The sequence below is a fragment of the Pseudonaja textilis genome, chromosome 1 (assembly GCF_049901715.1).
Source record: "Pseudonaja textilis isolate UNSWEBS1 chromosome 1, rPseTex1.2, whole genome shotgun sequence".
NCBI classification, from domain to species: Eukaryota; Metazoa; Chordata; class Lepidosauria; order Squamata; family Elapidae; genus Pseudonaja; species Pseudonaja textilis.
Window position 1 is genome coordinate 78,306,341 of NC_141990.1, and position 22,435 is coordinate 78,328,775.

Consider the following 22,435-nt stretch of genomic DNA (forward strand, 5'->3'; position numbering starts at 1 on the left):
TTTGAGAAATTAGTCTGCTGGCACATCATTTCTGGTCTTCTGCATACATTTGATAAACATCAGTTTGCATACAGAAAAAATAGATCTACAGAGGACGCTATAGCCATCACTCTTCACACTCCTCTGACTTATCTCGAACAGCGGGAGGGCTATGTGAGGATGCTTTTTGTGGATTTAGTTCTGCATTTAACACAATTCTTCCACATACAGTAGTGTCTAAATTTCTGGATCTTGGGCTTTCTAATTCAATCTGCCTTTGGATTATGGATTTCCTGTCTGGCCGCTCACAGAGGGTTGGATTAGGTAATCATACCTCTTCAGCCCTTATTCTTAACACTGGTACACCACAGGGTTGCATGTTGAGTCCCTTACTCTATACTCTTTATGTGCATGACTGCATTCCCACTCATGTTAATAATACTATTGCTAAATTTGCAGATGATGCAACAGTGATGGGACTTATCTCTGGCGGGGATGAATCTGGCTACTGAGATGAAGTGAACCAGTTGCTTTTGTGGTGTGGAAACAACATCTTGGTCCTTAACACCAATAAGACCAAGGAGCTTATAGTGGATTATAGAAGGAAAGATCAGACATCCAGTCCTTGCTTATCAATGGAGACCGAATGGAGCAAGTGGCCAGTTTTAAGTTTCTGGGTGTTACCCTAAAGAAGGACCTGACCTGGGGTGCCCACACTGCAGCCCTGGTCAAAAAAGGCCCAGCAGAGATTATACTACCTGAGGCTTCTCAGAAAACAAAAACTGAATGAGACACTGCTGGTGACCTTCTACCGTTGCACCATAGAGAGCATTTTAACATACTGCACCTCTGTATGGTTTGCCAATTGCACAGTGGCAGATAGGAAAGCACTCCAGAGGGTTAATGTCACTGCCCAGAAGATCATTGGTTGCCCTCTCCCCTCTTTGGAAGAGTTTTATAGCTCCCGCTGCCTTAAGAAAGCTCAAAACATTCTCAAGATCCATCTCATCCTGGGAACCCTTTTTCTGAACTATTACCATTTGGCAGACGGTATAGAATAATAAAAACAAGGGCAAATAGGCTGAAAAACAGCTTCTATCCCAGGGCAGTAGCTCTTGAATTCTGCTGTATAGTGCAGTGTTGATGTGGTGTCAGGGGTTTCCAGTTCAATGTGTGAAGGGTGAAGGATGTGTGTTTGTGTTTATTTTCATGGTCATGGTCATGATGTGCATTGAAGATGGTGTTTGATTTTGTTGTATGAGGTGCAATGACAGTAAAGTAAACTAATAGTCAGAAAAGTTGAAAGTGAAGATTGTACGAGAGATTCCAAAATGATTGAATTAGTGAGAGATGCTAGAAAATCCACTCTGAACAATAAGTTTTCAGGAAAGGAGGACAAGAAAATAAGAAGCAATTGGAAAACTGGTATAGGCAAATTCTGGCAAACAAATTCTGGCTAAATGTATACATATCATATGACTCACATACTCAGAAGCAACACAAGCAAAAGCTTTTGCCCTTAGCACAAATTTTACTATACTACAATGTTCAGATCCTTGAAGTTAAAAAGTATAAAATCAAAACTTGTATAAACTTCACTGAAATAAATCCATGCAGGCAGACACAGCTTTCAAAAGCCAAGCACAATCTTCCATTATAACGAAGTCACAATGCTTCCCAATCTGCCAAGAAACATTGATGCCTGCTTCAATATTGGTGGGTACCAAACTCTGGTTGTTAGCATCTACCAGTGGCAGCTTTACTACAAACTTAATTTGCACATAGTTAGATTCCTTTGATTGGGGGATGCTGTACATACATTTTCTCTTTGATCTCAGATTTCCAAATAGATATAAAATTGTCAACAAATATAAGAGCAGAAACATTCATAAAAGGACTGGAGATGGGATGTCAAATGACAAATCACATTCAAACATGGCAGAATGTGTACTGTGATAACACAACATTGCTTTCATCATTTTGACTACATCACTGGATTCTCAGTCATAAACTGAAATTATTAATCCAGTCCTGGCCCTGCTATTTTAAAAATGCACTTCTTTATTGAAGGACTACATGGAGGACATAGTAGGCCAACTGAAGAGAAAGTTGACTGGCAAAGTTCATGAAGTATGGTCAAAGTTCTATACCATAGCAGTAGGCATTTACAAGGAAAAGCTTAACTGTAGATGGAATATAATGAAATAATTAGCAATATAATATTTATACAAAGATCTCAAATGGAAATAATTTTGAACCACGGCTTTCTATTATGAGAATAAGCTAAGTTTTCACTACTATTTTAGATTAGTGTAATAATCTGTGAAACAAAACCTATTCAGATCATAGTTTTGAAAATAGCTTAGTTAACCTGTTCAGCATTTGGAAACTCCAGTGAATGGTAAAAGGGAAGACTCAGATATTTGCAGGTAACAAAAATAGGGAGGTATTAAGAAACGAGAGTATAGAAAATGATTGAGCCAATTGGAAACCCAGCAATTAATGAGAATGAAAACTATCTGCTTTAAATACATAGATCTGCTATGTAAGAGAGTATGCAAAGATCTGCTTTAAATACATAGTTTAAGTATAAGAGGGGAGAGAAGAGAGAGAGAGAGAGTACACGCACACTCATGGTCAGGAAATAAATATAGATTTTTAAAATGTCTTTATGAGATAATTAGTGAGATACAAAGATGATGAGAATTTCTGAATGGGGAACAGACTGTTTTTTGATGATGTCAAGAGTGGATTTTGGGAAAATCTACGGTACTTAACATTATCTATTTAATACAATGCAATAGGCCTCAATATTTTGTAACCCCCCTATGTCTGTAGAAACAATTGATAGGATGCAAAGAAGAAATAGATGCTCTGTAAGTATCTCTCTTGATCTAATTCTTCTCTCTTTCAGCATCTTGCAAATTATGAGCAATAAGAGAGTGAAGGTGAGAAATTGGAATTTGGCTGACCCTTATTAAATTTCTATGCTTGTGGGAATTACCTACAAATGTCATGGACTTCAAAGGTTTTTAGCACACAAAATGAATACCAATTTAAAACATTTTAAAAACCATTTATTGAACCAGCAAGGAGGCAAATTCTTTATTCCCAACCAAAACAAGAACTTCACCATTTATATATTATTTGCTAGACTGTAGCCTGTTTCAGCTTGAGAAACTTGAAACAAACAATGATGTGTAAGGGACTATAAAAGAATTAATCAGAAAAAAGTAGAACTATATATAATGTAACATTAGACCGCTACCAAAAACCTACCTAGAATCAGAACTGTAAATCAGGCTTTCTATATGTAAAGCAAGCACCTAGCAAGAATGCTCTCTTTCAGTTTTATTTGTAATCAGCTTAATTTTGAGTAAAGGTTAGTATCAAAAGAATAGTAAAAACAATCAATTTATGAAGTATTTTAAACTCACAAATAAGTCATAATTAATAAATCCAGGAGCACCAAGTAATTAAGCATTCCAATGTATGTTAAGTATGACTTTTCCATCTGCCTTCGATTTTCCTGACGAACATGCTTTTTTGGGGGGGGGTGCCTTTGAGTCATTATTGACTTCTGCTGAGTGTCTGGACTATTCCCTGCAGTTTTCCTGGAAAGATTTTCAGACATGGTTTGCTATTATTTCCTTCCTAGGGTTGAGAGAGAGGGACTGGCCAAAGATTATCCAGCTAGGTTTGCATCTCAGGCATTAGCTTCCTTGGTTGAACTGACAAAGAATCAGAATGTATTGTGGAATGAAAATGTGTTAGACAACCTGGAAGACAAAATATTCAAGGATTGCCTGACTAATACTATAATTACCATACATATGCATATAATTAAAGAGGATCATACATCTATAATAGTAAATTTTACTGCTGAGTTGCAATCAGACTTTCCTGGGATTAGTAACATTAGTAATATGATTTAAAAAAAATCACCCAACAATGAAAATCATTATGAATTACTTCTACAAACCCAAAAAGATTTTTCATTCACTTGTTTTTCATAACTTGTCCTATTACACTATCAAAAATGATTCACATTATAACATAAAAAACCATACCTTCCATCTCAAGTAGTTTTAAGTAGCTTTAACTTTAAATATAAGAGGAAACTTCTCTTCACTACATTTATAAGATTTTTTTAAGAATACAAGGTATAATTTTTCATCCCTTTTTCACTAATCTTCAAATAAGCCTAGCCTATTTACTATATAATGGGAAATTGCTAAGAAAATTTCATGGCTGTACAGTGATTTGAACAAATCTTTTTCCCCACCTGTTCTTATTAATAAATGGTTGCTGATTAAGTTTTTGCTTGCTATAAAATCAAAAACCCAAAGCAATTTGAGCTATCAAATGATTTCATTATTCTGTATTATTATACTGCTGTATTTAATCACTACTTTTGCTATTTGCAAGAGCAAATAGATTTGTATTTACAAATGCAAAACAAAAACAAAAAAGGAAATGAGTTATTTTCATTGCACTGAAATTTGGAAGTTTCAAAAACACTTTTCAATTATTAATGAAATCCACCATATGTACATAACTCAGTATTTCTTTTCAATGTGTCTTTTCAACCTTTGAACATCAATCCTTGAAAAGAAAAATAATCATTCAGCTCCTGACCTATGGACTACAGAGATTTAAATATTGTGAAATAAAGCCAGTACAGATCCAAAACTACATTGCAATATGCAGTAAAGGGAAATGGGAAAGCTGATAACATTGGCTTTATAATGACAGGTCAAATGCCCTAAATATTTTCTGACTGCTACTGGGTAAACCTTCAGAAATGTCTGAGTTTCTGTTGGTTCCTAAAACGAAAAATTTCTAGGCAAGAACAGAAATCTGGAAACTTTTGAAAGGCTATTAAAACTGACAAAAATAAAAATAATTTAGATATAGCATACCTATATCACAATTAGATAAGTCAGTATTTCTTTTTAGTGATAAGACCCTTTAAAAAAAACCTAACAAGCCACTTTTAAGCTTCTACTGAGGAAATTTTAATTAAATACACTAATAAACAACCAAACAGTTGTTACCGATTGAATCATTCTGAGATTGGATTTTAAAGAAGACACAGAAACTTCAGCTAGCACAATAATAAAATACATTAGCTTTGTATTAGCAACTGAACTAGTAAAAAACTTTGATTTAATGTTTAGAGGCATGAAAAATTATCTTATTTGTGCAAATCAGACACAGGCAGATGCTTCATATTATGGGAAGGCACACATAATTTTTTAGCATGCATGTTATATTTTTTTCTGTTCTATGAGATTAAAATTCAATGTTATAATGATCTTGTGAGGTTGCATTTTTAATTCATTGCAAAAACTGTTTTAAGACTATTTTAGGATTTCAATTATTTCCTACTAAATTATGACAAAACTTTTATTCTATTTCAGCACACTAATTGAATGCTAGGGAGACTGCAAAAATGTGTTCAAAGAAACACATAGTTCTAAAGTTATAGGTTCATCCAGTTACAATCACATGCACTGGAACCAAAAATAATAAAATAAATTAGTGTGCTTCCCAATTGTTATGTCCCTATTTGCATACAAAAAAGTAAAATAAAGTTAAAAAGGAAAGACAAAAATATCCATTCTTTTCATGATTTGATGCTGTTCACAAAAGGTGAATTAGTAGTACAGATCAAATATATACATAGCACTTATAGCGCTCAAGAATACTATTAAAAATCATACTTGGCTATTGTTTTTCACGGCTTGCGAATTCGTCTGTGAAGCATTTGAGAAGCAGTCAAAAAAAGCTTGATCAGCTACCAAGATTCCATCTCTGGTGCTTTCTTGTATAAACTGAAAAACAAAAGATTGCTGAAAAAACATTTCTAAAATCAAAGACAACAATTTCTATTGAGAATCTAATTTTGAACTTCATTGAACACAAAAATTCAGGACTATATCTTCTCCATTTAGAGCAAGTGCCTAATATAATAACTTAATCAAACTTAAAAAAAAAAAAAGATTACCGCTTTATTTTATGTGTTCTGAGTGCAATCTGAATACATACAGGCATTCAGCAAGAAGGAACAGACCAGTACAAAGCTTGAAAATATGCATGGCTTCTGGTTTGGTTTGGTTTGGTTTTTAATCCAGCAGAACCCATAGAAGACATCTGTGTTTGCTTCTGTGTAACCAAGCAATGTGCTGCATCTGTCTATATGAGAATCTGTTTCTCCTTTCCTTTTCTGTTGCATCTGTGTATATTCACTTGAAAAGCCCAGTACAAATTATATACATTGCACTGTGGGCCTTGTGACTTAGAATGGAAAAGTCATCTGAATCACTGCACAACTACCTCTCTCATAATATGCTAAGATTTTTTTTTTCCTATAACTTTTTTTCCTACAACCTCTGGTCTGATCTGGCTCATTTTTGACACTCCACCTTTCTTTTGCCAATTTTTCCTTATGCCAAATTTGGTCTGTTATATTCCATTTTTAGAGAGTTATATGCTCATAGAAAGATTTTGGATCCCTTTTACCTAATCTCTATCCAACATACTGTTGGCTTGAGAAAAAAAAATAGCAAAGCAGGAAAAGCATGCAGAACATAGTTCTGGATTTTTCTATATCTTTAATAATAGCTGCTGTCTGGGTCATGTGACCAGGATAGAGGGGTTTTCTGTTGCATGGAAGAGTTGGCAAAATTCCCAATTGCTTCTTACACATGGATGCAGGGGGGAAATTTTATTGGTTTTTTCTCTCTCTCTAACTTGATCCAGCCTAACTTCAAATGTTTCTACTACCAAATTTGGTTTTTCTTTTCTGATTAGTTTTTTGAGGTTAAATATGCTGATGGATGGACAGTTGCACTTGTCTTTACATGGCTTCTTTTCATCATTCCATTTAGCTGGAAAGAATAAAAGGCAAGATATCTATATGAAACTCGCACATAACCAATTCAGCATAAATCTAAAACAGATTCTTTAAGCAAAAGTCTAGCTTGAGACTTATATGCAAAAAAAAATTTCTAGTAAACACATAGGACTCACCCAGTTTATGTGTGTTCCATAAATTATAGAAGGTTTATACTTTCTAACCTCTGCTTCAGGAAGCAGTTTGTGATCTGACATTTAAGGATCAACACTTTGTGATTTGATTTTGTGTAAATAACTGAATTCTGTACCATATAAAATACTGTATATAACACTGCCAATAAGTCTACATATATTATATTACAGCTCCTATATACAGCTCTTGTATATATAGACAAATATTGTTTTATTATAATATCTTACCTCAACATAATCTGTAGGAACCAGTCCTCTTTCTCCTTGACTGTTTTTGCCTTCCAGCCAGCCTCCACCTACGTCCTAAAATAATTTTTAAAATATGGTGTGAGTATTTAAATTATAAAAAAAAAGAAATGATATATTCAGTTTTCAGAGATAAAATTATACTCTGTGTTTTACATATTGTAACTTCAACGGCCAATTTTAGTTGCTTCCTTCCTGAAAAGCATAATGGTATTTTTCTTATTTTTTTTTAGAATCATCAGAAAAATAAAATCAGATTATTTTCATAAGCTAATTTCAAAGACACTCATGGCAAACAATATTCTCATGGTTAATTCTGACCAAAATATTCGTATTACAAAAAAAAAAGTATAGTCAATAACACCTCTAATGGTTCTTGCAGTTTATTTATTATATAATTGCATGCAGAATTTTATAGGAAATTCACAAAATATCATCTTTCAAACTCCTCATTTTCCTACCATTTCCTCTAGTTTTTGCAACACTAATAATCAAATAACAGAGAAAAATATGGAATACTTCAGAATTTTATTATACTCTTAATATTTGGTTATAATAATTCCCATCAATGTCTATGAGTCACTTTTAAGTAGAGGTATTCAGTTATAATTCTCTTTATTTCTTAATTCTATTTATCAATAAATATTTGTAACTTTGAGAAACAGTTGAACAAATTGTCCTGGCAAACTCAGTGCAGTTTATGGCTCCTGTTTGTGGCATATGTAAACCTGCATCAAGTAAAGCCCATATTAATCTGCATGAGAAAAATAAAAATGTGCAAATACTGTTTCTTTAGATTGTCAGGTCTTTTTCAGTAAAATTAATGAACATAAAATTTCAAAATGATTAGTACATATTATTTAGGACATATCATAGTACATATTTTTACCTACTAAAAGTGCCTTACCGGATTAGTAATTGTAATAATTTCCCCTTCATTAACAGTTAGCTCATTATTTCCTGGTTCAGCAGCAAAATCATACATCACCCGAGCCTGTAAGTATGCAAAAAATTCTACATGAATGACATATTTAACTCAAGCTCATGAGAAAAAAAAAACATTAATAGGAAATAAAATTATTCATTGATTAGCATTTTGAAAACCTGAATTCTTAAAATCCAAATAAAATTGAAAGTCCAAAAATATTTCAAATAGAGTCAAGTCAGGCAAGCCTGAAAAACCAAATCTCAACATCTCTAACTTTTTAGTTGCATCTAATAAAATCAAATTAAACTTTACATTTTCCTTTGCATAATTAAAACACGGCACAAACTAAATTTGTAGAAACAAACACAGAAGTCTATCAAGCCTCTAGGTTTGAAGAATAAATGCTGCATGACATAATGCAGCTATTACTTTCCAAGATGCACAAGCAGGGCATGAAGTCATTCTTTTTCACGTGGACCTGGTGGTCAGAAACATCCTACTTTTATATATGGATATTTCATTAAATCACTTGATTCAGTAGCAGGAAATCCAGCTCTGTCCTTTTTCTTCTGACCCAGACAATGACTCATCCACCAGTCTTGCTTTAGGACTTTAATAGTCACCTAATACACATACGTTTTCTGAATGAAGCTTTTCTGCTGCTCTATACATACATTTAGAAATCTTTAACTAGAGTATCTGACCAAGTGACCTTCCACCTTAAAACTTAAAAGAGTTACAGTCAAGGATGGTATTCAGGGGGTTCAGACAGGTTCAGGTGAACTAGGGAAAATTTTTGAGTGGTTTGTAGTAGGGAAATTTTTGACTGGCCTTGTCCACCCGGCCTTACCTCTCACCTCTCCTATATTCTGTTGTTTATTAGCTCAGCTGATTTGTGCAGCAGAGTGGATTGCCGGACTCAGCTGAGCTAAGAGAGAGCTCACCTCACCATAGCTGACACTGAGGGCGGTCTTTGGTAGCTGCACTATGTGAAGCACACTCTCACAAGACTAACTGCACCATGATTGGTTCTAAGAGAGCGCTGGCCCTGCTCACCCCACCCTGCCCTATATATCTTGTCTTTGCACCACCAGCTAATCTCCGCGCCTCACCTGCTCCACTCACCAAAGGTAAGCATGCCGCAGCCTGTTTGCCCTTTGCCTAGGCTAGGCCGGGTCGGGGGAGCACCATTCCCGTGTTCTGGCCTTGCCCCAGAGCCTCCACCCAATCACCTTTCGCCTTAGCCGTGGCCGGAGGACATGCCAGTCCCTGGCTTTGGCCTTCCCAGGACCTCCTCCTGCATGCTGCCCACTTTCCCTTCACCTCGGGTCGGGGGACACGCTAGTCCCCAGCTCTGGAATTCCTGGGGCCTCCTCCCACATGCCGCCTGCTTGTCCTTCACCATGCGTCACCCTATTTCCCCTCCTTCAGAGACTCTGGCCCTTTCTCAATCTCCCCATTTCCTCCCCCATGACCGTCTCTTTGTTTCACAACCTTACCTTCCTCCCGTGCTTGGTGGCAGAGGGGAATGCAAGCTAGGGCTGACCCATCGTCACTGGGCTCTCTGCCAGCCTGCATCTTACCCTTGTTGTGAGATGCCTGCAACAGCCGCATCTTTGCCAGCTGCTGCAGGACCTTCATGCTGGCAAAAAGCGGCGCAACAATCCTGCAAACACCACCTCTTTGCCAACAGGAGAAGCCTCCAGCTGCCACTCCCAACTTGGTTCTGGCCAGCAAAAAGTCATGCCATCTATTTTCAATGAACTGATTTGCTAATCAGTATTATGGGTACTGTGAAATACTTTCCTGAAATCAAAATATAATGTACTGTATATAGAATGTTCACAATCTCTTCAATCAAAAAATGAGACAATGCTTGATCTGTTAAGGTTTGCGCTTGACTAATTAGAAGAATTTCATGGCACTCCCAGATGAATATCTTTATGATCAGCTATAAAATTTTCCCAGCTATTAATACTAGACTAATTGGTGTGTTAGCTCCCTAAATCCTTCCCCCCTTTTCAAATATAGACACATTCTTCTTCCTCTTTAGTTCATATAGCCCTTCTCTTCCCTACAATTTCTTGTAATATTGCAGCAAGACCATCACCTTATTCCTTTAATACTTTTAACACAATTAATCTAGACACAAAAAGTTAAAACAGAAACCTGAAAACAGGTTCTTTAGAAGACACATTATTTCTCCCTCCTTCCTATTTGGGTAAATTTAAATACCTCCGCCTTTTTGTCACCAATCCTATCTCATTCTGTGTTAGCTTTTTCAACACTTTATTGTTCTATCTTCATGTACATTTCTTTAGTGACCCAGACCTCTTTCCATCTCGTGAGATTTTTCTTTTGTTTACATGTCTTCGATTTATTTATACAGATAGTCCTCAACTGACAACTGTTCATTTTGTGACTGTTTAAAGTTACAACGGCACTGAAAAAAGTGACTTATGACCATTTTTCACAATCTTTGCAATATCCAGTCACATGATCAAAATTCAGATGCTTGGCAACTGACTCATATTTATAATGGTTACAGTGGCCTAGAGTCATACGATCACCTTTTACAACCTTCTGACAAGCAAAGTCAATTAGAAATCCATTTAACAGCTATGTTGCTAACTTAACAATGATTAACTTAACAACTGTGGCACAAAAGGTTGTAAAATGGGACAAAATGGGACAAAATTTACTTCACAAACATTTCACTTAGCAACAAACATTTTGGGCTCAATTGTGGTCCTAAATCGAGGATTATTTGTATTTACTGTTAAATGTGTATTACGCAAATCTCAATAATTCTAAGTAGTTCACAAATAAAAATCATTTTAAAAAGATAGAAACAAAAATAAGAAATAAACACCTTGGATCCTTCTGTTGTTTTCTGTTGCTTTTCCATTCACTTGACTTTTTTTGTCTTAATATGCATTTAGTTTATTCTTTTAGAGGAGCTTTAGGTATTTCCTTCTGTCATTGTTTAAATGATCCATCAGTGTCAAAATAGGTATTGTCCAATACAAAAACATCATTCTAGGTAAGATCATTCATTTTTATCACAGAAATCCTCATCAGCAATGACAGATGTCGTTTTTCTTATCTTAATATGTATTTTAACTTCATTCCATGTTTTAATAGTTATTTTGAAATACAAATATATCAGTTTTTTCTCAATCTTAAAACCAATTTTCTTCATAAGTTCTCTTGATTTTCCATTTTTATACTTTTGCTAACATCATCTTCTGCTTCTTACTCTTAAAATCTGCTGGTGCACCAAATTATTTTGTCTGTTAATGTTTCAATTCCATACAAGAGAACTTCTAAGTCAAACATCAATAAAAACATGTTCAAAAACTCTTAATTAAAAGACTTCAATTAAGTCTTTGCTAGTAGTGGTTAGCAATAAGACAGGAACTCATTTTCTTATGTATCTTAATTTTCTGGAAAACAAAGTTGCCAACCAGATACATTAGGAATTTTCTGAAAAGATCAGAAAATATTTGTTAATTTGCCTCTCAAAAGATATTAGGACTATTATAGCTTTCCGTCATTTTTATTTATTTATATCCCACCTTTATTATTTTTACAAATAACTACAAACATATCCAACACACCTTGGTCCTGCTATTTTTCCCACAACAACCCTTGAGGTGGGTTGGGCTGAGAGAGTGACTGGCCCAAAATCACCAAGCCAGCTTTCATGACTAAAGTGGGACTTCAAACCAGTCTCCCATTTTATAGTCTGGTTCCTTAACCATTAAATTAAACTGGCTTATGACTCCATTTCTTTGAAAATTTGCTTTGGGGAGGGGCATCAGCTACATCTTCTCCTTAGTTTGCTAAGCAATTATAGCACTATCAACGTTATTATTTTATTGTTCTTCCACTTACTTTAAGGAGCTGTGGTGGCGCATTGGTTGAAATGAAGTATTACAGGCTGTCTTGTTGAATCTTCTCCAATTTTAACAGTTTTATCCAGCTATTCTACAGTTTCTTTTTTTTTCTATGAAGGCTATGAAACTCTGCCTTTTGTTTTGTATTTTTCAGCGCTGCATTTCTTTGAATAGCTAAATCTTCATCTTCTCTATCAACTGAACAAGTGACCACTTCAATCATTTGATGAGAGGGATCCCAGGTTGTGGTTAGGCAGGAAGACAAACATGTCTCCCAAATTGCACATACCATTTTCTCTTGTTTAACTTTCAGGATTTCCAGTTTGCTAAGGACAACCCTTGACTTAGAGGTAAACTATGTTAGGGATCCTCTCTTAAATCTCTACTTCCACAGGCAAAATTCTGACAGCTTTCCCAATTCACCAGTTCACTGAGGTTGCTCCTTGAAACTCAGAGATGTTTAATAGAAGGGCTTACTCAATAGGAAGCAGTAAATCACCCATGATAGGCAATTAATAGATTTCAAAGCATACCCCTTGCAATCAACAGCTACTGTATTTCCCCATGTATAAGCCACCCCTTTTTTCCAAAATTTTCAAGCCCAAAAAGTAGGGGGGTGGCATATACAAAGCAGGTACACTTTTTATACGTGAAAAATGCATAAAATAATAAAGTAGGAATAAACTGGTTTTCCAGCAGTATGCTATACTTTTTTGTAAAAATTGTACGTGATGATACGATTACGAGTGCGAGTCACGCGATAGAAATGCATACGCTAGGCATCGGCCTGAATGCTTCGTTCCTACTCTCGCCCGATGCGTAGATTGCTAGCGTCGCCGCACCGCTTTCGGCGTCATGACCGAAGTTGTAGATCTAGACGTCGAATTTTGTTTCTTTGTAAATTTTCTTTCTTCATAACTTGTTTCTCTAATAAAATATTTTTTTCAAAACTTCACAGTCCAAAAATTGGGGGGGTGGCTTATACAAAGGGGGTGCTTATACATGGGGAAATACGGTATTCATTAGATAACTTTTATACTTCTTACAGCTGAGCACAGTTCCTCTTCATGCCTAGCATTTCTAGTCATTCTTCTCTCTTCCTTGTCTCTTCCTTCTATTGACCATGAAAACTTTTATTAGTTTGATCCTATTATAGTGTCCTTTTTTTGACTGGATAAATATTTTAAAGCTCTACTGGTGGAATTGCTGAAGCTTTAGAATATATGTTTCTTAGTGAGTATACTGTATTGCTAGAATTAACGCTCCAATGTGAAATTATTGCCACTAACACATCATAAAGGAAAATGGTAGAACAAGGTAATAAAAATGTTTTCCCTTTTACTGAGATATTTGATTCAGCATTAATATAAATTAAACTTTTTTTCTTTTGATTCTATCTCAAATTTAAATCTATTATATCTGTATTTAGAGGATTTTAGGTTTTCACATTTTGAAATTGGTATCTTGCTACAATAAACAAAGTAGGATTCTTTATATATTATTTATACTGTATTTAGTGCAGGATAGTATCAGACATTGTAATTCAGCCTACATTTTTCTTAACTGATAGTCAACATTTCTTGCTTAAATGCTACACAAATCTCATTAAAAACTTAAGTGTTCTATAGACAGTACATATTTATTAATATACAAGCATACCATGATAAGAAATTAGCATATAAAACTTGTCTGATTATTGTCTAGAGATTTGTTTTGAGAGTTTCAGGGATACACACAAAAGCCACTCCAGTAAATAATTACTAGTACTGTTAAGCAGACATAACTCTTCAATAAACTATTAACTGCAAAGCATTTTGAAAATGCAATTTTATCTATATTATTTATAATACATCTTTAAGAATTGCTAATCTTATATTATTATGGATGGTCACCCAGTCAGCCAAATCTAAACCTGGATCTAAACCTTATTTTGTGTACCTATTGAGTTCCTCCCAAAACCTGAGATAGGCAGTTGTTTTATTTTGTTAAAGGTATCATTACAGGATGTAAACTGCCTTTTACAACTGATCAATGGTGATTTTTGTAAATGCTGATAGTGTTCAAGTACTGTCCCAGATTTTTGAGGACTTCACCTAAGGTGCCTATTACTGTTGTTACTATGTTTACTTTCTCTTGTCACAGTTGTTCTACTTCTATTTACAGGTCTTTGTATTTTGCGCTTTTCTCAAGTTCTTTCTCTTCTATTGTCTCCAGGTACTACTGCATAATATTTACATTTGTAAACTAAGCATTTATAAAGGATAAACACATTTTAGGTATGCGGCCAGTTTTTTTTTTTTGAAAAAAATGTCACAAACTCTTACACTTTTTCATAACTTAAGTTTGAGCATTGACAAAATAGCTAGTCATAGTGGGTATGGCTAGTCACAAAGTATGCATTTACCAGAAGGCAAACTGGTAAACTTTGTCAGTTTTGCTTTATTTTTTTTTTATGAATGTGGGTACACTTCTAAACAAAACAGTGGGACCCTTATTTTTATTAATGAAAAATATTTGAAACTATAAGATTCCAGAGGCATTCTTGCAAATAAAAATATTAGAGGCTGTGCTTTACTATCGAACACGTCAGCTTCCTATTTAATTAACATTGATGTATCTCTCTATACATATGGGTATGGGGAAGGAGTTCCCAGCTGACAAGAAGACTAGCTGATACCAAGGGAGATATCTGTGGGCACCATGTTTTTCATGCTACAAACTATGCAGGAACTGTTGCTGAAAGTGTTAATGTAGTAATAAATCATTTGGGAGAAATAGCTTGTTACTATAAAAAATAGACCTGAATATACAGTGACAATGAGAATTGTTTTCCTACCTACGTTTGATAGGATTTTTATTTTCAAAATTCCATTGCATGGACTTACTGAAATCCATTTCTTCAGCCACTCAGGGCACTTAAAACATAGGCAAACACATACCGAAGTGCACCTAATAGAACAAAAAGTAGTTGCCCAAACTTTCATTGTCTTCTTCCCTTTTTTCTTTCTCATAAAGTGGAAATTATTATTTTAAGTACTAAATGGAGATATTTTATCTGAAGCACTGAATTAAAAAATTAATTGCCAAATGAAAATCAAACTTGGGAGAACTGGATTCATCCCCGCATATTTCACACTGTACCATAAGTTCAGAAATGAGACACTGAGGATCTGAGCTTGGACAAAATCCCTGCACTTAGTGTAATCTGTTTTATTATTCACCTTTTTGGTGGGGAGGGGAGTGATCAGCACTTGATCAGCTGCAGGATTGTTTCTCAAATACTAATTGGAACTTATTTAAACAAGATGATTTGGAGGAATATACAAAAACTGAACTGTTTTACATCTTGACCTGTGTGGACACGGTTACTGTGAATAAGCACATCCGGATTTTTCCAAACCAGAAGCCCTGGATGAACAAGGACATGCAATTACTTCTCAAGACACATGATATGGCATTCAGGTCTGAGGACAGGGTTTGGTATAACAAGGCAAGAGCGGAACTGAGGAGGCAAAAAAGGACTATAAAAGGAAGATTGAGGACTACTTCACAAATAATGATCCACAATGGGCTTGGCAGGGAATTAACACATCACTAATTACAGGGGCAGCAACCCCATATCACTCAATAAGGACGCATTGCTGGCAGAAGAATTGAACTACTTCTTTGCCCGATTCGAACTGAATAGGTCTTCAAACACACTGCCTTTACAAACCACCTGTACTCAATTGTTCACAGTACAAGAGTATGATGTGAAGCAGGTGCTTAGAGCAGTGAATGTGAAAAAGGCCGCTGGCCCTGATGGGTACCTGGGAAGGTACTCAAACCATGTGCTGACCAGCTCGCAGGTGTGTTTACAAATACTTTTAACCTTTCTCTTACACAAGCCATTGTTCCATCTTGTCTCAAAACTTGCATTATTATTCCAGTTCCCAAAAAGCCCTCTCCTGATACTTTAAATGACTATAGACCAGTAGCTCTCACATCCATAATTATGAAGTGTTTTGAAAGACTAGTCTTAAAATATATACAGGATTGCCTCCCATCAAACCTTGACCCATACCAGTTTGCCTATCGGAATAACAGATCCACAGAGGATACTATTGCCATAGTGTAACGGTGTGGTATGCTGGATGCTCTGTAGTGGATAAGAAGATGCTCCAGAGTTATAAGCACAGCACAAAAAATCATTGGTTGCTCTCTTTCTTCTTTTCGAGATTGGGAAGACCAGACTCATCTCTAGAGCACTAAAAATCTCCACAGACAGTTCTCATTCTCATATTTCGAACAGTTATCATCAGGGAGATGCTATAGGTGTCTTAAAATGAGGACTAATAGACTGAGAAACAGTTTCTTTTCCAAGGCAATAATTGTCTTGAATCAAACAATGCATATGTGATTTAGCCCTATGTATATAGTGGCATTTTTAAACTATCTAACTTACTATATGTTTTAGATAGGTTTTAGACTAGGTTTATTATTATTATTATTATTATTATTATTATTATTATTATTATTATTATTATTAAATACTCTGTAGTGTGATTGTGATGTGGTGTTTGGGGCACTGCTGGAGTAGCTTTCAAATTTCATTGTATTTGTAGAATGCAATAACAATAAAGGTATTCTATTCTATTCTATTCTATTCTATTCTATTCTATTCTATTCTATTCTATTCTATTCTAATTTTCTATTGTTGAATCAGCGTTGACTCCTGGTGATTACCTGGACGAGTCCCTGCCATTTTACTCGAAAAGTTTTCAGAAATGGTTTGTCATTGTCTCCTTCTTAGGGCTCAAGAGCGTGACTGGCCCAAAGTCAGGTCTAGAATTCACGGCCTCCTGTTTCTAGCTGGGTCTTCAACCACTATACCAAACTGGCTCTCTCTTCTATGTCTTTACTTGCACAGCGCATTCACCATCATAGCTTTTGCTTTTGAAGAGTAGGACAAAGTCAATCCGAAATCAATCCTACAAGCACTGCCAAAGCAACAGCAAAACTGTCTTTTGTCATGTTTACTTTTGTCACATCTTCCATTTTGGAAGGATTAGCAATAAAATAGATATTACAACACCTGTGTATCCAGAAATGCAGCATATCCTCAGATGAATATGAATATATAAATACATATTTTCATATAAAACCATAAAATGGCAACTCAGTAGCAACATTTCTTCATATTCAAAAACGCATTCTTCATTCTCACTCTTTTTACATCATTCATCTACTACATTACCTAAACAGCTTAGAAAACCAAATTCTGAAACCTAGCAGTGGATTTTTAGGAATAAATGTATGAACTTCTGAGCCATCATTTTCTCATTCCATGGATCAATTAGGATGCAAACCTAGTAATTGAAAAAATAAAAACAAAACTCCAGTTTGTAAAAACTTTTGCCTCAGAATTTCAGAATATTTTTAGTCAATCATTTACATTTAAATGTTATATGAATAAAGAATAAATCAGCCTATCATTTCCCTCCAGAAAACTAATTATAAAAGATGCCACAAGCCTCTGTTTACAGAATGAAATTGCATTGCATTGGCACAGAGACAATGACCCTTCACTTCTTTTGAACACTGTGTAGTTGCCTATTCCAGATACGGAAATCAGCACTAATTGGACTATTGTTTCAATGGAAAATCTTCAATAGCTTTAGCTTTCAACAGCTGGCAAAGGAAATTCACATTGCACCACAGTAGAAATATAGTTCAAAGTGATACCAGAACTGAATCTTGTAAAGCATCAAAAATAGCAATACACTTCAAATCTTTTTTTTTAATAAAAAGTCATGTCTTTGGGAAATAAAAATATTTCTTTAAGTATTGCACAATTTAAGTATTACATTTTTGTGATTAAGATAATTTGTTATGTTTAATATTTTTTTAAAAAAATGAGTATTTTTAAAAGCTTTGTTTAAAAGTTTAAGCAACTCATTGTTTATAACAAAATAGTTTTCAGCTCAATAGGACTGAAACAAGAATGCACAAGGGCATAAAATGCATCTCAAACTTTGGCTTCTGTTCCAAGTCAATTCTAATTGCATTCCCACAAATTGATAAATGAGTGCACAGAAATATAGATAGGTAGATAGATAGGTATAGATTAGATATATATAGATGTAGATATATATCTTTGATGCATATATACATCTCTCTGTATGTATATATGTATACAGAGCTCAACACTAAAGATTTCAGCACTAGTTTCTTCCACCTTCACTTTCATGCTCAGTTTGAACTGTTTTATCTAATGAACTGCTGCATATAATAATAACCACAAATTTCTTCCTCACAGGCATGTACAATAAAAAAAAGTTTTATTTAATAGACATGATAGATGCAAAACATAGTGTTACTATGAACTTTCGATAAATGCTGGTAAAAATGAAAAATAATTTCCTCCTTAAAGGCATTTTCCCCTTCCATATGTATACATAAGGATATTTCATATTAAGCCACACACAACTACTGAACAATAAATACTTTAAATTTTTGTTATTGGTTTCTTTTCTCTTTTTTAAAAAAAGCAACAGGGTAAAAAAAAATTAGCTGCAAAACAGAAGTCAACTTAGTTACAAGATAGAATAACTGAGTATTCCAAACTGTTTCTTCTGTAAATAATAACAAGTCTCAAAAATGAAAGGAAAAAACAAACAAAAGGAAATTCAATCTCACTACTGCTCTGAAAATTCTCACAGAAAGAATTTCAAATTTTCTTATTTATAGATAAAACTACTTCAGAAGGGGAGAGCTGTACGGCAACAGATGAAGTAACAGCATTAGTCAACATCAATGCCTTGTGATTAATTTAAAAAAAAATGTAGACTTAAGTCATTTTTTCCTTTCCTGCTAGAATGCTGAGCACTGAAAAATAAATGACATACTTCAAAGAACTTGATCCAGTTCTGAAGAAACTGATTAAAATAACCAATTATTGGAAAACGATCACATGGACTCAGAGAATACAATTTGGCGTACGTGAACTGTTTTGAAATGAAATAGGAATAGGAATTTTGTCCACAATCAACAATAGAAAAACATGCAAGCAAATCTTGTGCTCTTGTCTTTCCTTCAGCATAGCTGAGAGAAATTAGAAACATTTGTTTCCATTTTACATAACTTTCAGTTTGTTCATGTGCAATAAATAGTCAATATTAACTGCAGTCAAGTGACAATAAATACTTTCAATATCCAGTATGCTTTCACTACACCAGACTGAGGCTGATGTATGTATATGTGTATATGTATATTTGTTGTAATACTTCAGTTTTTCTAATATCCGTATATTAACTGAAGTTTATTCACTTCAACCATTTTCTCAATCTCAGTGGAGAATAGTAAGCAATGTAGTATAGAGGCTGTAAAAACATCACTAACTACAATTCTAAACAATAGATCCATGTAATTAAAGAACATATTTTATTTCACACATGGTTTGGAAATCTTAATTATTGTAAACATGTACTGGTAATTCTATTAATTTTAGGCCTATAGACCAAGAGAACAAGGATCTCTTCCCCTAATAGCCACAAGTTTTACAGCAGTATTCAAGAATTAAATATAGCAAAAATGGTTTTAACTGCCAAATTTAAACGTATCTTGCTTTTATTTCCTAGTTCCCACAATAACATATCAGAATTGTTGAGATTTGTTAAGGCTTTACTTCCAGCAATACTGTATTGTCAAAATGTTTTCCTGTAATCAATTTACAATTGTAATTGTAATTTGCAGCTCTAATAGCACTAGCCAAGCAAGACCCAATGATAGCCTCACAAACACCTACAATTTTAGATTAAAAAAAAAAACCCAACCCTGTAATATTTGCACTTGCATCATGGAAAAGAAGTACCCTATGGAGGGGTGTGTGCAGAATGCGAACACGCCTACAAAAGGGCAAGAGCCAGCCTAAGCTCTGTTGATAGTGTCATAGGTCTGCATTAAAAAATATAATACTGAACTTGGAGGGGAAAAAATGCCTTAGGTAGGAAAATAACTACATTTATAAGAACGGGGCACAGAAGTCTTTTAACTGGGAAACGAAATTTACCTCCCCAGTCCAAAAGTACTCACTTGAACTTATTAGTTATGAACTAAATGAAATGAAATGAACTTATTATTTTTCCCACCCCCCTTTCTAGCGCTATTTCAAAGTTTGAGTTCTGCCTTCGGTTGGCTGGCCCCAACCGGAAAACAGGTCCAAGGCCCACGCGGAGGGCGGGGGGGGGTCTGTCTGCGCGTGCAAATAGCCAAAGGGGCAGAGTACATGAAAGGCGCCAAGATAAAAGGCACAGCTTGGGCTACGCACCCTCCCTCCACACAAACACACACACACATCCAGTTCAGCCGAGGGTCTGTTCCTCAAACACGCCTTTCTGACAAGTATCCCTCATGGCAGCGTCCTCGACGGCGCCCACCCCCAAGAGCGGGAGATGCGACCCCGCCAAACCGCTGCTCTCCCAACGCGAGAGACGCCCATCCCCACCAGCCTCTCCCCTCTTGCCCGTATAACGCCCGACTTGTTTCAAAGCGCAAACAAAACACGCGAGGGAAAGGCGAGCAGGGGCCAGCCGGGGTGGTCTCCTCACCTTAGTGGCCATGGTGGGCTTTGGCGGCGTATCTCACCGCCTCGGGAGGGAGCCTGACCGGCAACTCTGCTTTTAGGCTACCTCCTACTGGGCCGCGGCGGCGCTGGGGGGGAGGAGGAAGGCGGCGGCGGCGGCGGCGCGGCTCTGGCTCCGTTTTCAGGCCAGCCGCCGCCTCCCCTTCCCTTCCTGCTGGACTTCCAAGCCAGGAGAAGGCGAGGAGCTCCTGAACTGGCGGCGAAGCAGAATCCGGGCTGCCGAGCACCGCCTGCGCTTCCTCTTGCCTCCAGCCTCTTCCTGGTCGAAGCCCATAGTCAGGGGCGGGGTTTCCACGAAGGCGTCCCGAAACCCAAGCAGGAAAGGGGAGAAAAAGAACTCCGAGTCTCTTCCAGTTTGGACACGCATGTCCCCGGTTCGGCGGTGGGGAGCCGAGGTGAAGCTGCCTCCCAATTCATCGGACTCCTCGGCATCCCGGGAGCGCCGGCTCCGCAGTTCATCCGCTAGTCACCGCTTTGCCTTTTACAAATAATAGTATTCTGTCGGGGTGGAAAACATTAGGCCAGTGCAAAGGGCGCCGGCTGATCTGTATCCCAGCCCACGGGGGCGAGGGAAGTGGTTGTCCCAAGCCCTTTTGGGTGCCGGAAGGAAGTAGCCCTGTCCATTTTAAATTAACACTCAAATGGTTTCATACCGGTGCTATTAACACGATGACTAACAGCGGTAGGAATCAGGTAGGTGGCCTCTCGTTCCATTCCAGCCAGTTAAACTGCGGAAAACAAGGCATTGAAGAGAGGTAGTAGCTGTGGCCAAGAAGAGCTCCACTTTGCTATGCCCATTTTACTCTTTTTTTGAATGGGAGATATTCCAGAACAGGGGTCCTTTTGGATCCCAGGGACCACCAAACTCTTAAATTTGAAATCCCGCGGACCAGAGATCCTGGGAAAATCCCCAAAAATGTCTGCAGGAAAATAAAATTCCCCATCCCGTTTTTCCTACAGGTCTATCATTCTTTACTTGGGATTGCAGGATACCATCTCCAGCTCCATTCTGAAGGGGCGGGGAGAGAGAGACTTTTGCCTTCATGCAAGAAAAGCAGCAGAAGTAGCAGAAGTCTTTATTTCTCTCCCCCAAACTCCTCCAGAAATGAGTCTTTGTGAGACAGAGTAGCCTCTTGGAGCAGGATGCCTTGCTAGGTCCCAAAGACTCATTTCTGGTGGAGTTTGGGGGAAAGAAAGAAAGACTTGCTGCTTTCCTTGATTGCAGCCAAAAGCAGAAGCGGAAAGAAGCAGCCCGGTTGCCAGGCAAGGTGCATGGGATGAGTAGGGCAAACCCCCTCTGCCCTTTCCCCCCTCCCCTCACTACCTCATGTTGTTCGCAATGCAAGCGATGCAAGTCTTGTGGGCCATGTGGGCGGCACAGCCTTGTGTTCCTGCACAGCCTGGATTAAGTGCTTTGAGGGTGACATTTCTCTGGACCACCCAAATTTTCTTGCTGACCATCAGTGGTCCCCGACCCACTGGTTGGCGACCACTGCTCCAGAACATCATTCCTTTCATCTCAGGTGTGGATTATTGTAGTGCAGTCCTGTGTGAGGCTGCTCTTGGAAGATTGCTCAGAAGTTGCAGAAGGTGGCAGCTTGGGCAGTTACAGGCACATCTTGATATGCTCATGTCTCTAGTTCAAGAGGTGCATTAGTTACTAGTAGCCTCTGGGTGCAATTTCAGGTCTGGTTGTTGTCTAGAGTA

The 22,435-nt window shown here is 36.7% G+C and overlaps 1 protein-coding gene across 2 annotated transcripts in view; it reads right to left on the reverse strand.

The window, feature by feature from the left end:
* Positions 1-21,447, reverse strand: part of SNX9 (sorting nexin 9) — a 37,452-nt gene extending 16,005 nt beyond the window's left edge. Inside the window, exons 1-4 of one of the 2 annotated variants that reach the window (XM_026705056.2) lie at positions 20,694-21,447; positions 8,186-8,272; positions 7,261-7,335; positions 5,706-5,816 (exon numbers count right to left, since the gene is read on the reverse strand). In XM_026705056.2, the coding sequence (XP_026560841.1) occupies positions 5,706-5,816; positions 7,261-7,335; positions 8,186-8,272; positions 20,694-20,705 (285 nt within the window). In that variant the 5' untranslated portion in view covers positions 20,706-21,447. The remainder of the gene's footprint in view (positions 1-5,705; positions 5,817-7,260; positions 7,336-8,185; positions 8,273-20,693) is intronic. The other variant, XM_026705057.2, reaches the window with a different exon arrangement.
* Positions 21,448-22,435: the final 988 nt, after the last annotated feature.